This window comes from Meles meles, chromosome 4 (genome assembly GCF_922984935.1).
Source record: "Meles meles chromosome 4, mMelMel3.1 paternal haplotype, whole genome shotgun sequence".
NCBI lineage: Eukaryota > Metazoa > Chordata > Mammalia > Carnivora > Mustelidae > Meles > Meles meles.
In genome coordinates, this window is record NC_060069.1 from 27,150,149 (window position 1) to 27,167,544 (window position 17,396).

At 47.3% G+C, this 17,396-nt stretch overlaps 1 protein-coding gene across 8 annotated transcripts in view; it reads right to left on the reverse strand.

Moving 5' to 3' along the window:
- The window catches only part of GASK1A (golgi associated kinase 1A), a 66,093-nt gene that overhangs the window by 11,261 nt on the left and 37,436 nt on the right, over positions 1 to 17,396 (reverse strand). For 7 of the 8 annotated variants that reach the window (XR_006818057.1, XM_046002870.1, XM_046002868.1 and 4 more), the window contains exon 2: positions 6,736 to 8,031. Coding sequence is in view for 7 of the 8 variants with exons in the window: in XM_046002868.1 (XP_045858824.1) it covers positions 6,736 to 8,031 (1,296 nt within the window). In the remaining variant the exon portion in view is untranslated. Of the gene's footprint in view, positions 1 to 6,426; positions 6,540 to 6,735; positions 8,032 to 17,396 lie in introns of those variants that run through there. The other variant, XM_046002874.1, reaches the window with a different exon arrangement.

Sequence of the window (17,396 nt, forward strand, 5' to 3'; positions counted from 1 at the left end):
GAAATTGGCTATATGGTAAAGGCAACATTTCAGATTGGGGAAAAGGTTGATTATTCAACAAATGTACTGAGACATTTGGGTTGCCATCTGAAAAAAAAAATCATTGTTTTGCATCTTATCTCTTGCTCCAGAATAACTTCCAGATGGATCAAAGATAGATGAAAACACATGGGGGAGTCTTAAAAATAACCTTGAAGTGAGGATGGCCTTTTAAAATACATACTAACCCAGAAGTCATAAAAGAAAAGCTGGATAATTTTAACAACATAACATCTTTTACATTTCTGCATAGCAGAAAGACTATAAACAATGTTTAATGACAACCGAACCTGAAATATTACCATACAGTAAAACGAAAGACTAATTGCCTTCATCTATAAAAAGCTCTTGAAATCATTAAGAAAAAGGCCAATAACCCAAAAGATAATGGGGCAAAGACTATGGACAAAGAAGAAAACAAGTTAGAAAAATCCGAACAGAGACAGGACTCGAGTGGGGCTGAAGAACAGGGAGGCGCCCACGGTCCCTGTCACGCGGAACAGGCGCTGTATCTCCTTAAGACGTTTGGACCCTGGGCTCATAAATTCATTTTCTACTGCTGCATTGCAAATGACCAGGGGCTTAGTGGCTTCAAAGAACCCACTGATTATGTCACAGTTTCTGTGGGTCAGGAGTCCACCACGTTTTCACCAGGTTCTCCACTCAGAGTCTCACCACATTGAACTCCAAGGTGTCGGCCAGGTGCCGCATCTCATTGTAGCTCAGGGTCATCCCCTAAGCTCATTCAGGTTGTTGGCAGAGACCATTCCTTGTGGTTGCAGGAGTAGGTCCCGGGGATCTCAGTGTCCTCCTAGAGGCCTTCCCTTCCATCAGGTAGTTCATAGCATGGCTGTTTGCTTTCTGAAGCCAGCAGGACACTCTTTAGACACTTCCTCTCTTTTGAAACACTCCCCTGATTAGGTCAGGCCCATCCAGGATAATCTTCCCTTTGATCAACTTGAAGTTAAATGATTGGTAACCTAATCACTGAAGTGCTGGTCCATCATATTCGCAGGTCTCACCCAAACTCAAGGGCAGGGGCTAAAGCCAGTGGGGTTGGGAACTGTGGGGATCATCTTAGAAGTCTGTCCCTCATACCTCATCCTGGTTGAGGTCCCTCTTTTAAATATATGTAACGTACTCAATGTCAGCCTTGTCGAGACAGGTTTCCATCCTCCGTAGTTGGCTGCACCATCTGTGAAATGGGGTGGAACACAGCTCCCATCTCTTCACCTGTTGTCGGACTTAAATGGGTTCATGTGTGTGGTTTGGGTCAGACATTGCCAGACAGCCGTAGGTGCTTCATGAATGGCTACTCTGATATGTCACGTCTCTGGTTGGAAGCCTGAAACGTCAGCGGTCAGAACAGATCTGAGGTCCTTTCTAACTGACAGAACACCTGATGTCCCAGGAAGACTAAACCAGAGGAGATACACATGAACTGAAGCCACAGACTCGGACTCAACAGAAGGAACGCACACAGGATCACAAATAACTGAAAACAGGCTCCTTGGGAAGGAAATGGGCCAGTCCCACCCAGAAGAGGCTCAATAAATACTTTTTCTGGAGCCAGTTTGGTACAGCAAAGAGGGCAAGACCATGCACTCTGGGGCCAGGCGGCACTGGGTGAAACAAGGCTTTGACTGTGGGCAAGTAAGTTCCTTGGCTCTTTTTTTTTTTTTATACATTTTTAAATTCTTTTTTTAAAGATTTATTTATTTATTTGACAGACAGAGATCACAAGTAGACAGAGAGGCAGGCAGAGAGAGAGAGAGAGAGGAGGAAACAGGCTCCCTGCCAAACAGAGCGCCAGACTCGGGGCTCGATCCCAGAACCCTGGGATCATGACCTGAGCCGAAGGCAGAGGCTTTAACCCACTGAGCCACCCAGGCACCCCTCCTTGGCTCTTTTAAACCTCAGTTTCCCCATCTGAAGAATGAAGCTAAGAATATTTTCTTCCTCCAAGGGCTGTTATGCATTAACACAGGCAAAGTGCTGAAACAGTGGTCAAGGGCATTGGCATCTGTCCTGGAAGTGTAAGTGAATTAATGGCCAGAAGGCAGGAGCATGACAAATGTTGTCTTCTACCTCTGTGATTCTATACAGACCCTATAAGAGAGACCTATAGAAAGCTTTGGGATTCTTTTCGGTCTAGAGGAAGAAGTGGTGTTTGAGGAATCAAAACACAGTAACACCTAGACAGGAAATCATACAGAGACCCTGGAAGTTCATTCATCACCCGTTCGTTCGTTCATTCATTTATTCATTCATTCAACAAGTGCTTATCTAGGAGACTGAGCCAAGAGTTTGGCTCTGTGTTAGGTTCTGAGGCAGTGGTGATGAACAAAACAGAGACATATGATAAATACATGAACAAATAAATCAGATATTTATATACTGTGCTGGGAATCAGAAAGGGACTAGACAGGATGCCATGAAAGAGAAAGAGAATAACAATGAGGGGTGGTCAGGCTTGCTGAAGCCTGGGGAGGAGGAGTCAGAAGCAAGTCCAAGCCAGAGGCCCTGCACCAGAAGGAGCTGTGTGTGTTTAGAAACTAACCAAGGCCAAGTGCCAAGAGATGGGGCTGCGGACAGATCCTTGAAGGCCCTTGAAGAATATGGGGCCTTGGAGAACCTGATTTTGAGAGCACTGAGAAGGCCTTACTTTGTTTTAATGGGGAAGTGGGACACGATCTGATTTATGATCTTAGAAGTGTGATCTCTGCGTCTGAACACTTCCGTGTGAACTTCAGAGCTCACCCTCCAACTTGCAGCTGCTCTATGGCTTTATCTGGGGCCTTTCTCCAAATTCCAGGGGACCCATGGCACCAGGAGCAGGCCTCAACCAAAGATTGATGGGATATTTGGCTATAAATACCTGAGTCCCTCACCTCTTGGTAGGCTAATTCTGAGCATGTATTTTATACCATTTCTCAGAAATTTTCCTGTGGAACTAAGCTCCAGTCACCCACGTGGTGACCTGCTTGATACCATGCCCTTCATCAGCTGCCTGCCCTCTCATCTCACTTCCCACCTCCCTTCAGGTGTTTCCTGAGATTGTCCCCCAGATAAAGGACCTCCCTGGAATCCTGGGCTCAGGGTCTGCCTGGGGAAGACTTCTGTAAGGCGACTGGATTGGAGGGGATGTAAGTGGAGGCAGGGAGACACATTGGAGGGCTGTCGTGTTAGTCCAGGTAAGGAAAGATGATGACCTGGGCCAGGACGATGGCAGGTGAGGCTTCCTGGGATCTCCACTCTTGGGGACATGTAGGCCCTTCATAACAGAGATTGTAGAAAGGCTCTCATGAGCCAAAATTACCAACTCCCAGTCTGTCTGAATTCTCCACATTTCACCCACCATCTAGCCAATCACACGCCCTGTAAGAGGAAGCAGTGTGAGAAAAGAGGCCCCCTTAAAAGAGAAAAATAGAAATGAGCCCAACTCCCCCAGCACTTCGTGCCCTCACTCTGGCCTCTGGGTCAAAGGCCCCCTTGGGTCCCAGGCACAACTCCTCTTAGGTTGGATTTGGCTCACAATGAATGTGACGGTCATTGGCTCTTCCTGACCAAGGCTTGGCGGTGCCATCATCACTGGCCCAAGAGGAGAAGTCCTTTCTAAATTTTACCAGGGTGAATACAACTCTTGTTTCTTGCAGGCCCCCCCCCACACCCCCCGACCTTGAGTCCCACCCAACGAACACACCGACACACTCTCCCACCCGTTTTGTCCACCCGAGTAGAACCAGCTTCTCACTGATCTGTTCAGAAGTGGCGGACTCTCTCTTGGTCCTGCTTCTTTGCATGACGCGGCCTGGACTGGTGGGCTGCTGCGTACTCACAACTAGTCCTTTATCTCTCGTAGCCAAACAGCTAATTAGCTGAGAGCACGGTCCCGGTCATACTGCCTGCCAGAGCTTGCTCTTGACTTTTTCATTAGGAGTTTCAGATATTGTGAGTGTCCTCCCACTAGTCCCCCGGGACCCACTCTTCCTGTATGTACTGATGGCTTCCTAGGACAAGGGCGGCATGGTCCCTTTCCAGCTGAGGGACCCGGTTTGGCCGGCCAGCACACAGGCCGGGCCACAGGAGCCAGGAGGTCGATGCCCTCACGAGCTGTCTCAGCCGCCGATAGTTGGGAGCTAGTGTGTAAATAACCCAGCACTGGCTCTCACGTGAGACAACTTTGGTGTGTGTTATCACACTACCTCAGTGGAAATAAAGAGCTGGTATCTTAAGACACTGAGTTCTGGATAGGTTTCTCAGCATCTCTGCAATCACTAATACGAGGTGTTAGATGGGGTTTACAGAGCATGGGGTATGATTTGTGGGAGTACGAGGAAGGCGGATGTGTGCGGTGGTTGTGTATTTTGTTGGGGAAATGGTATTTGTGATACACAAACACCAAAAAGCGAGTGTTTATATGGGATAACACCAAACCAATGAGCGGGCAGTATACGGAGTTTGTGCTCAGTTCCCGGTCAGAAGGCACCTCAGGTTCCTGTGCTGGGAAACCCACATCCTGAAACCTCGCCTCTCTCTGACTTGCTAGTGGCTTCTAGGAAGGCAGCCTCAGCCAGACAGGGGTGTTGGACTTGACTGGTGTTCAGCAAACCAAGGAAGAGTTGGCACAAGGCCAGCCAAGTAGCGTCTGACCACACACCCAACCTGTGTGTGCCTTGGCTGCTGAGGTTTCTGTCCCCACGACAGGGCTTGGCAGCCGAGAAAGGGTCCACACAGCAACTCTGGGAGATGCACACAGGGGCTCTGTGTGGAGCAGAAAACTGCGGTGTGCACATCAGCTGGGCTGGGGCTTTGCAAGGAGGTGCCTCCAGTCTCAAGGCTGGGAGACACAGAGGGTGAGCAGTGACCACTGTGACTAATCAGGGCTCAGTCCTGGTAAGGGACTCTGCAAGACACGAGGCATGCACACAGCCACCCTCACCAGGGAGGTGAGGTTTTATACCCTGGCTCCCATGAGTCCTCCAAGGCTGCTCCTGGAAGCAGACAAGCAGCCCGCCCTGTTTGCCCAGGACTGTAGGTCCTGTGGTCTAAGAAACTTCTCCTTCCTAACCGGGATGTTTGGTCACACCACCTGGAGAGCGTTAGCTCCCCAGCATCCAGCCTGTGACTTGTCACCCCGAGCAAGTCCACAGACACAGGTGCTGGCAATTAGAAGCTACCACACATTTTAACAGTCAGACCCAAGGAGGTGAGGTCAAGGCATCCAGTCCCATTTTCGATGTAAGAAAAGTGAATCTCCGAGAGGCAAAGTAATCGGCTCAGGGTCATCCAGCTTCAGGAAGGGATCTGCGAGTGGGGGGTTCCAGTCCAGCTCTGCCTGATGCCAAAGCCCATATTGACCATGAGGCTACATACTCCTCTTTGTTCACAAAGCAGCCTTTGTGGACACAGGCTGGAGAAGCCAGAAGTACCTCAGGAAAGCAGCGAAGCTAATGGATTGGAAACAAACACCCACCGGCCGACAGGCAGCATCCAAGGTTCTGGGGATGAGGCGGTAGGCACATGTCAGAAAATAAGGGGTAGGGCCTACGCCCCAAAGGAGAGCAAGGCAGCCCCTGAAGCAGGCACCCCTCCTCAGCTCAGGCTGATCACTGCCATATGGAATAGACGCCCAATGTTACTAAACCATCCAATGTTTCAAAGGAAACCGGAATTTTATGGGCAATCTCCAAAGTATTACTTGTTGTCTCAGAAATTTCTAAAAACACAAGGGGAACCAACCCTGGCTGGACCAAATACAGTGTATCAGCCTGTGGCTGCCCGAACCAGCCCCAGCACAGCCACACTGTTCATCATTGGTAAACAGCCAGTGCCTGTAGTCCCCACCGTTAACCCTGTGCCCCGACCACCCGATCCTTCCCTAGAGTCCCCAGAAACTCCAGGGTTAACTTCTGGCACGGCAGGGACCTCAGCTGACCTTGCGGGGCCAGAATTCTTTCTCATTCTTCCCCGCCCCAAAATCGTCCCTTTATCCTCCTGGGTCTCTGTGTCTCCCCACAATCACTTTCTTTTTTGAATTAGGTAATAGTCTTGAATCCTTGTTGATTCAAGGATATCATGTCCTCAACAGGGATGTGCTGATAAATGTTTGACACCTAGCTCTCAGAAGTGGTGGGGAGTCCTGACTTGCCATTCACTGACAACCTGGTGGAAATACTCCCACCCCAGCCAATTTCAAGCCACCAACACGACTGAATATGGAGTTGACGGGAGATGAGCAGCAGCTCACCATTATATAATATTTACTATATAGATGCAAATAACCTAAAAAGTACAGAGAGCAGTAAAATACAGTGAAATCATTAGGAGTTAATGAGTTCTGAGTATTTATCACCTTTTTTCTAATATAACTGATTATATTATGAGTTGATATCACCTCACTTTTAATAACGCCTGTGTTTCTCAACCAGGTCACACAATTCCTGGAAATTCTGGCAATCGGCTCTTGGAAGCCCACATGAGCAGATTCCAGGACACCACTAGAAGGATAAACACAGAGGCAGAAAAATAACAAGAACAGGGGCTTGGTGGTCAAAAGACAAGGACTGGAGGGGGAGTCCCCCAGACCATCGTCAGGAGGGCAACTCCAGGGTCTCAATTCTTCCCAAATCCCATTAGCCGTCCCCCCACCCCCCGCCACCACTTTCCACCCTCACCTTGCCCAGCCCCGCATACCTGCAGCAGGAAGTCGAAGAGCGCCAGGTGGGCCCACTCAGTGTGGTGGATGGGCAGGCAGGGGGCCTGGCTCGGCCAGCTACAGCCGTGTGCCAGCAAGGCCTGGTACTGCAGCCAGCCCAAGGACAGAGAGTTCTGGTCATCCTCTGGGTCCCCCAGGTGCTGCACATCCGGCGCCCACCAGATGATGGGCCTGGGGTTGCCATCCGTGTATCGGTAGGGCAGCAGAGAGCTGTGGAAGCTCCGGGCCACAGCTGGTAGGCTCCGGCGCAGCCCCAGCACCCGGTCCACGTGGAAGGACAGGACCTCTGGCAGGTCCCCAGGCCTCTTGATCAGGCCACAGAGCCCCTGGGTGCAGAGATGGCTGAGCTCAGAGGACATGTTCAGAAGGGCACCCTCACTGGAGAAGCCGACCTGCAGGACCTGCCCGTGGCCAGGGACCCTGGCTTTGCCCACCACCTGCCCCTGGGCCAACAGCTGGAGCGCTTGCACATCATGCTCTGTGAGCCATGGAGGAACCTGCCCACGGGCCCTCAAGCTGCGCCACAGCTCAGGGGTCTCAGCATCACACCAGACAGATCCTTGCAGCTCCCCAACAGAGCCAGGCCACCGACGAGCCCCTGTAGCTGGGGTGGGATGCCCTGCTGGTTGCCTACCCGTCAAGGCTCCGTTCCTTGCTCCTGGCAGATTCCTGCCTGCCGCTGGGTAGGGCTGTGGGGTTAGTCTAGCAGCAGCTCTCCAAGTCTGTAAAGCTGTCATGCCATGTCCTGTGACAGGGCCAGTTGGGGTGCCAGTCTCATTCTGTGCCTTTCCGATGGGATCGTCATGCCAGGGGAGACTCAAGTCTTTGGCTCTTGAACCCCTGTCCTCATCGTCCCTCAGGAGCACAAGATGTGAGGTACTGAATCTCATATCTCCTAGAGAGGCCAAAGTCATGTCCCTCCTGACCCTCCCTGGATGCCTGATGTCCCCTCTCAGGGACCTTCTGCTTCTGTCCACTGTTCCTCTGTGGCCTTGCTCCTTAGCACACACCGGGATGGAGTTCCTAGGCGAGGGCCAACCCCTCCAGACCTCTAGGTCTCTGGCCCGCTGCCTCCAGCTGGAGCTCAGAGCCTGCCAGCTGTGGGGGCCAGGGGCTCCAGTGACATCCTGGGGCTCCATGGGACCCGCATCTGGGCCAGTGGCTGGATGCTGTGGGGGGAAGTGGGTGACAGTCACCACAGACAGAGTCATCAAGAGGCAGAATGCCATCACCAACCGCCTCTTGCCACGCAGCTTTCTCCAGAGCCAAGATGCCTGGGGGACAGGACAGAAGAAGAAAGTTTGAGATCTGGGAAAATGTCAGACCCAATCCACAACACAACAGGGACTGTGAATGCAACAGCTTGGGTGTATGAAGAGGGAAGAGACGGCAGAGTACACTTAGTTGCCTTCAAGGGAGGAAGGGCAACCACAGCCAAGTGCACCACTGCTTCAAAGCTGAGCTTGCTTTGCCTTCCAGGGTAGCCTTTGCTGATCCTCGCAGTTGGATCCGGGCTTCTCCCACCTCGGAGAAGCCACCATTATGATACCAGTGCCCTCAGCATCTCTTATTCACACCTGTCCCTCCCCCCTCTCTTCTTCTCCAGGTGAGACCTTGAGTCCACTCCATAGATCCCTAATGGTTTCCCAGACGTGCTTTTCCTTTTTCCCGGACACGAGGCTGCCCAGCTGCACATGACCTTGCCCAGCCTCTCTGTGGCCATGTGGCTCAGTCCTTGCCTGGGCACACTTATCCGCCCCTCTTGCTCCCACGGAAGTTGGGTGCCCTGGCCTTTCTTAGCACACTGATGTGGTAGCACTAGTTCCTTGTGTGTCAGCAAGGACACACTTTGAGGCCGTGATTGTTAAACATGTTGTTCCTGGACCAGTAGCATCCATATCACCTGGAAACTTGTTGGAAAAGCAAATTCCCAGGCCCCACCCCTCGTCACCTCATTCCGAGGTGCCTAGGCTGCTGGGAGCCAGCAGGTGGGTCTATGTCCCAGGGTCGGGCTATCCCGATCCTGAACACCCTGCTGGAGGCAGGGCAGTGTGGGGGCCAGCACGCTGCATAGCAGTGGGGGATCAGAGGAAGGCAGGGTTCGGATTTCCTCCCTCTCCAGGCAAGGCCCCCACAGCCAGAGGGCAGGGAGACAAAGCCTAGAGGAGATCTTCCTCATCAGTGTGGGCTGGATTCCCACATTCAATCCCACGAACCTGGATTCCATCTGGAATCTCTCCTGCTTGCTGGAGATGGGCTCGAACAATGGTTTTCAAACCTGTCCAGAGGGTTCCTTCATGGTCTACGATGGAGTAAAGGTTGAGGAGAGGACTTTTGTGTGCTCTGTATCTCCCCCTCCCCCGCCACATACACACAAATGCATACACATATATCACAGACACACACATGCATATGTGCACACACGCTCCCACCAGAACAGCTCTGTGTTCTTTCACTAGGTAGGTTTAGCCCATTTATGTTACTTGATATGCTAGACATGTTTAGTCTGTTTGTCGTTAAATTTTACGGCATAGTTTTTCTATTTATAATTTGGAATTTTTTCACTCTGTTTTCAGTTACCTTTATTTTGTTTTTATTTTGTTTTGTGGTGTATACTTTGCTGCTTGTATGCCCTTAGTTGTCTAGCTCTTTAAACAGTCACTCCGAATCCCTACAAGAACAATCATAAAATTAGCACCTCTCCTCTTCCCCGTCCCCTACCATTCTTCTGCTCTTCAATATTAACCACCTGCATTATCATTTTAATGTTTGCCTTTGTACAATTAAATATGCCTACTTTTCTACTATATTTGGTCTCTTTCCATGATATTCTTTGGTTCTCCGCTCTTACTAATGAATAGTGTGTTTATTCTTCCTCCCTGATTCCCCTTCCAAATTGGTATACTTGTATAGTTTTTATCTTGCTAGAATATAAAACTTGTACATTCTATCCCTTTTGTCCAATACTCACATTTGTTCAGGTTTTAGTGAAGTACATTCTTTTCATACTCTTGTCCCTTTTGCCCTAGTTTTTCATTATTTCTTGGTTGACAGAAGCCAAAAATCCATAATTTCCTCAAGAAGTTCTTATGGGAACAAAATTCTCTGAGTTCCTGCTTTCTCAAAACTATTTTTCTACAGCATTCACACCCGAAGGAAAGTTTGGCTAGAAAGAAAATATTTTGGCCCAGTTTATCTGAATAGCTTGTGGGTCCTCCTCAACTGAACAGAGGGGACCTTTCATCCTGCCTGGTTGCTGTAAGAATTCTTTCTTTTTCTTTACGTTTTTTTTCCAGCTTTGTTGAAGTGCAACTGACAAATAAAACTGTATATATTTGAAGTATAGAATGGGATGATTTGGTCTGCATATACATTGTGAAATGATCACCGCAATCAAGTTATGAAGCACACCCATCCCTTCACTTAGTTGCCTTTGTGTGTGGGTGTTGAAAATGCTTAGGATCTACTCTCAGCAAATTTCAAGTGTACAATACAGTATTCTTTTTTTTTTTTTCTTCTTCAAGATTTTATTTGAGAGAGAGAGCATGAGAGGGGCAAGGGGCAGAGGGAGAAGCTGACTCCCTGCTGAGCAGATGGCCCAATGTGGGACTCAATCCTGGGACTCCAGATCATGACCTGAGCAGAAGGCAGTTGCTTAACCAACTGAGCCACCCAGGTGCCCCAATACGGTATTCTTAACTACAGTCACCTGCTGTTCATTAGATCCTCAGAACGTACTCACCTAATAACTGAAAGTCTCTATATTCTTTGACCAACTTCTCCCCATTCCACCTGCTCTCTCCCAGGCCCTGGCAACCACTATTCTACTCCCTTCCTTCCTTCCTTTTCTTTCTTTCTTTTTAAGATTCCACGTACAAATGATTCCATATAATACCGTATAGTATTTCTCCACCTGCTTTATTTCACTTAGCCTAATGCCCTCCCAGTTCATCCATGTTGTCATAAATGGCAGGATTTCCTTCTCTCTTTCTCTCTCTCTTTTTTATGGCCGAATAATACTGTGTTGCTCATGTATACATTTTATTTACCCATTCATCGATCAGTGGACACGGGTTGTTTCCATATCCTATCTATTTTGAATAATGCTGCAATGAGCATAGAAGTACAGATGGCTCTTCAAGACACTGATTTCATCTTGCCATTTGCAATGACGTGGATGGAACTAGAGGGTATTATGTTGAGTGAAATAAGTCAATCAGAGAAAGACAATTATCATATGATCTCCCTGATATGAGGAAGTTGAGATGCACCGTGGGGGGTTTAGGGGGTAGGAAAAGAGTAAGTGAAATAAGATGGGATCAGGAGGGAGACAAACCATAAGAGACTCTTAATCTCACAAAACAAACTGAGGGTTGCTGGGGGGTGGGAGGTCGGGAGAGGGTGGTTGGATTATGGACATTGGGGAGGGTATATGCTATGGTGAGTGCTGTGAAGTGTGTAAGCCTGAGGATTCACAGACCTGTACCCCTGGTCTAATAATACATTATATGTTAATAAAAATCATTTTTTAAAAAGACACTGATTTCAAGTCCCTCAGATAAATACATCCAAGTGGGATTGATGGATCATCTGATAATTCTATCTTGTAGTTTTCTGAGGAACCTCTGTGCACAAGGGTTTCCTCCTCCCACATCCTTGCCAACACTTGTTATCTCTTGTCTTTTGATAAGAGCCATTCTGACAGGTGTGAGGTGATCTTTTGTTTACTTTGAAGTCCCTGTGTTAACAGAACATATCTCAGTTTTGACTTTCCTGGGTCACTTTTGCTGGGCGTAATATACCTTGTTAGAAAAGGTGGATTTAGATGTTTTATTTCATCGAAGTTTTCTTAGACTAAATATTAAATGTTTTCCACTCCACTATTTTATTTTTATTTTTTTTAGGCTCTCGAATTACATATGTGTTGGACCCCCTTTGTCTGTCCTGTGTTTATCTTTCATCTTCTCTCTGATCCTTTCTAACCATTTTCATTTCCGTTTGTTCATTTTTCTTATTCCTATATTCTATTTGGCTGATTGTGTTTTCCCCAATATTCATTCATCCTTGTGTACTTTCTAATTTCTACCAAATTCCTATTAATTTCTACTTTCTCCTATTTCTTTCCAGCTCATACTTCACTTCTTCCTGCTATCTTACTGTCTTACCATTTTTTCTTGAGTTCTTGCATTTCTCTTTTGTAATGCTTCCTCATAGAGGATATTTTTCCATTAAGCTTTAAAAATTGATAACGAAGCAGTTGCTCAAAATTTTCACTTATTTCAGGGTGACCTTAATCTGTTCACAAACTTTGCTATTCGTTGTTCCCTTTTTTTCTCACAGTGTCTCTGTATGGAGGTGGAATTCCTTTTATGAGCTGGATGAGTCAGTTGAAAGAGGCTCCTATAGCGGAGCCTGAGCTGAGTTTGAAATCGTGAGCAGGCCGCTTCCTGCAAATCTGGCTTGTGAGCAGGTTCTTCATGTATCCTCTCCTCTGCTTCAAAAAAAGGAAAAAGAAATGTGCATTTTGTCTTCCATTCTCTTTGCTGCTTTCAGATGGTTTCCAGGAGACGGTGGCAAGAATGCAGAGTTTATCTTGGTTGAAAATGCACTTGGTGGTGTTGGGTCACAAGACCGTGCACCACATGCAAAGGGAGTTCAAGGGAGCAAACATTTTCAGTTTTTATACTGTGAGGTGTTTCTAGAATCATGGGGAGCCCCAAAAGAGTGATGATGTCTCACAAGTGTATTTATAATAAAATATGAAATTACTCAGAAAAAAAAAAAGAATGCAGAGTTTATGTTCATAGTAACAGGCCTTAGTGGCACATTTTTAAGAAGAAAGGAATATGCCCTCACAGAATGTAGTGACTGGGCCAGGCCACAGAACAACCAACTTCTTCCAACTTCTGTGGTCCGGAACCATGGCACCCAAACAGCTCTGAGAAGTCCAAGAGTTTGGCTCCCTCTGTACATGTTCACAAGATCTAGTCACTAGCCTTGTGGGAATGGAGTGCAGCCCCCAGGTACGCTGGGCACTTACCACCCCCAAGAGACCACCCTTCAAGAGTGTCATGGAGCAGGAAGAGAGGTGGCCCACCTATCACAGTGAGATTTCTCGGAGTCACAGAGAGGGGAAGGGATCACTAGGTCAACCAGATGTTCCCTACTTTATGTGATTTCTACCATCTCCCCCACCTCTAAAGTGCTCTTCCTGTTTCCAATCTGCTGAAAGGTAGTGCCATCCACCCAGATATCCAAGCCAGAAATCTGGGCCTGATCTCCATTCCAACTTTCCCTCTGGCCCATACACCCAAGTCTTGCAAATTTTCCTCCTACACATCTCTGGAATCAGTTCATTTTCATTGGCCACTCTGTGTCTACCTGGGCTGAGGCATCCCCTTCTTTATTAGGATACCTAATTGGTCTCTCCCTCCACTCCTTCTCTTCTACATTCCACTCTCCACATACTCGATCATATCCCTCAAAGCCTTTTTGGAGAAAGTCTAAATGCCTAAAGTGTTTGAGCCCCGCTGAACTTCCTTGAATTCCTGATCAGTGCCAGACCCTCTCTATCTCCACTCCACACATGCTGTTCCCTCTGCCTGGAATATCCCTCTCCCCCCATTCTCATTCTTTAGGTCCTCCCTGGGAAGTCCCTCCATAGGCCGGATGCCCTAGCTATGTGCTCCCATAACACGCTGCTCCTCCCTGAGCACAGCCTTTCACTACTCTACTACATTTGATCATTTAAATTCTGTTGATCCACACAGGCGGGGCACTGGCTCCCTTGCTGTTATGTCTTGGGACCATCGTCACAGTGCCTGCCACACAGGAAGCTCCGTATGAAATGAGTCCTCAAGTTAAGAGGGGTTTTCAGACAGGGACAAACACCATTCCATGGCCTAGAGCACTGCAAGTCTGCTGGCAAGAAGGGCATCTCCGATTCTGGGGTTCTTCCCTGTTTGGGGATCCAGGAACTTTCTCTCTGTAGAAGATGGTTTTGGTGCCCCACGTTGTGGCGCTCTTGGCCCCCAAGAGATTCCAGCTGCCCCCACAGTGGACAGTCCCCTGGCACACTGCCAGCATCCCACTCAAGTGCCTGATTCACTCTACTTTCTTGCCTGCTCTGCAGGGAGGCCCAGGGGAAGTTCATACCCTTGGTGACAACCCTCAGCCCAAAGGGGACAAAAGTCAGTGGATAAATGCTCAGTCACCATCCTTCAGAGGGACAATTCTGAGAGGCATGGAAATGAGCCTCTTTTCTGTAAAACAGATGATTCTTGTCACCTTGTAAAATGTCTTTACCTGATAATCCTTCTGAAGTGAGATTCTAAATTTTGTCCTGATTAGATACATTTTTATTTTATTTTTTTAAAAAATATTTTATTTATTTAACACAGAGAGAGAGAGACAGAGAGATCACAAGTAGGCAGAGAGGCAGGCAGAGAGAGGGGGAAACAGGCTCCCTGCTGAGCCGAGAACCCGATGCGATGCGGGGCTCAATCCCAGGACCGTGAGATCATGACCTGAGCTGAAGGCAGAGGTTTAACCCACCGAGCCACCCAGGTGCTCCCTGATTAGATATATTTTTAATTCGATCTTTATTACTACTTAAAACACATACACACACACACACACCATGCATTAATAAGCACAGTGAAAAACCCAAATAATGTTAAGAAATTCAAACAAAATGTGAACATCTTTTCCCCTCCCCAGAGGGAGCCACAATCATCAATTTGGATACACATCTTCATTGGCCTGTTTCTTTCCTTTGCATTAAGACATGCATACCTGTCATGAAGCAGTAATTGCCTGTGACTGCCATAATAAATATCCACAGACCTGACAGCTTAAAATAACAGAAATGTGTTCAATATCAGTCTCACTAAGCCAAAATCAAGGTACCAGCTCCCTGCAGAGGCTCTAGGGGCAATCTTCCAGCTCTGGTGGCTGCTGGCATTCCTTGACTTGGGGCCTCATCATTCCAATCTGTGGTCACTGCACCTCCTTTTTTTTTTTTTTTTTTTTTTTTTTAACTGTTTAAGGTAGGGAATTTTATTTTTTTTATTTACTTAAGGTTTTTTAAAAGATATTTATTTATTTGACTGACACAATGAGAGAGGGAATACAAGCAGGAGGAATGGAAGAGGCAGAAGCAGGCTTCCTGCCGAGCAGGGCTCCATCCCAAGACCCTGGGATCATGACTTGAGCTAAAGGCAGATGCTTAATGACTGAGCTACCCAGGTGCCCTTATTTTTTAAGATTTTATTTATTTATTTGAAGGAGAGAACATGAGTGGTGGGAGAGACAGTGGGAGAAGCAGAGTCCCCACTGAGCAGGGAACCTGACTTGGGACTTGATCCCAGGACCCTGGAATCGTGACCGGAGCTGAAGGCAGACGCTTAACCTACTGAGCCACCCAGGTGCCCCAATGCCTATGTGCATCAGAACTCTCTTTGCCTCCCTCTTAAAAGGACACGCGTGATGGCATTAAGGGCTCGCTTGGATAATCCAGGATAAGCACCCCATCTCAAGATCCTTAACTTAGATATGCAAAGACTGTTTTTTTCCAAATAAGGTAACATTTATAGGTTCCAGGGATTAAGATGTGGATGTCTTTTGGAGGATTACTTTTTCATCTATTATACATGGTCATTACTTTTAGCATAAAAGAGAGGACCATTCCACAACTTGTTTGTTGAACATAATAAGATGTTCTGAAGCTTTTTCCATATTTATCTATATAGAGTTACTTAATTGCTGCTTAATAGTTCACAATGCGAATAATTTCTTGAACCATTCCTCTATAGGGAGAATTTTTATTACAGCAAACAGTGCTGCGCTGAACACCAGCACATGCAGCTCTGGGGAAAACTGAGCATTTCTGTACAGGAGACACCGGGAGATGAAGCCGTTGGGTCCCACTCCTTACTGATATTAACTTCATCGTACATCAGTTATTATCTCATTAAATCCTCATGCATACAAGGGAAATAGAAATGATTTCCTTCCTACTTTACAGCTGAGAGAACTGAAAGCTCCAGAGTGCTAACATTTGCCCAGGGTACCACAGCTGGCAAGAATACCAATATTTTGAATTAAAACTATAAAGAGAAATGGCTATAGGAAAGTAAACCTGGTTGGGGTTTTTTTTTTCCTTCTAAAAAGAAAAATATGTTTTCACATTGGATTCGTAATCTGTATTCTCTAACTTTTGGATACCACTAAGGAAAAATAAATCATCTTTTCAAACATGTTTGAAGAAGACAGACTGTTTTGATCCTCTTCTCGGTCTTACTTGGCTTCAGACAACCTGGAGAAAGTTGGCAATTGTGCAGTTGTGCAGAGAGGGAAAGGTTCAAAACAGTCATGGGCAAATGTCCGCACAGGGCCACCCAAGTAAAGCTTTGGATAAAGAATAGCAGCTTTGATCAAATTGAAAAAACATCCTCTGAAGAGAAATATTCAGCTGAATAACAAAGAGGACATCAGAGAAGGAGAAAGGGGAATGATGCATGATATACTAGAAAGTTGGGATGGGACTCGACAGACCCCATCGCTTCCCGTTTGCAGCTGAACCCGCCCCAGAGCTCCCATCCAACACACACACACACTATCTTGTCTGCCTTGCCATGAAAGAGGACTGGTATGACCTTCACTATTTCTCCAGCTGCTTGCTTTCTCCTGCCCTCCTCAACCCCCACCACCCATCCTTTCTCCAAGACGCTCTCCTTCCCTTTAATTCCTCAAAGAAAATATCCACTGGCCTGGCAGTCACATCCACCCACAGCTGCAGAAGGAAGAGGACTGAAAAAGGGGGTAGCTAGAGAAAAAGGGCATTTGAGGAAAACATAGCTAAGTTCTAGATCAGCTCCTGCCCTTTTGAACTGTGTGACAAGGAGCAAGTTATACAACCTCTCTGGCTCATTTCCTCGGTCATAAAATGGGGGAGAATGAGGTAATTCCTCCCTCCAAGGATTGCCATAAGAAGCAAATGAGTCAAAATATGGGAAGTGTCTACCACATGGTTTAGCACATTTGAATGAGTAGTGGAATCAATGTTTCTGCCTTCTCTTTTTAAACTACCTTTACCTTTTTGGGATCTGAAAAATACCCTTCCCCATTCTTGCACTGGGCATATTGTAATGTCAGAGTAAAAAGTAGGATATTTGGGAACATAGCTCAAGTTGGAGGCAGAATGAGAAACTCTTTCATCATAGAACTACAAGTGTAAGCTAAGAGGAGGCCACCTTGGCAGTGGGGGAGGTCTTGTCCTACAGAGGTTCCATCCAAAGATACCAAGGATGGAACAGGAAGGAATCACTGGGCCTAAAAGCGAGTTGGAAGGTGAGGAGAGAAAGGGTAGGAGCCAGAAAGGAAATTCGTGGAGGGACTAAAGGAAAAGACTGAGATTTTGACAAGACTGAGGTTTGGGTTCCCTAGTAACCATGGAAAGGAAAGCGGAGAGACTTGAAAAGAGCCCAGCCCACTGAGAACCTGGGGACCTGTGCCGGGCTGGGGACAGGAGCCACCACCAAACTCCCTATCACTGCCCCCATAGAGGGTGGAGACCGCTGTTCAACAAGAAATGAAGGAAAGGGTCAGGTGGTATTACTTGTTCACTATTCTTCCTTCT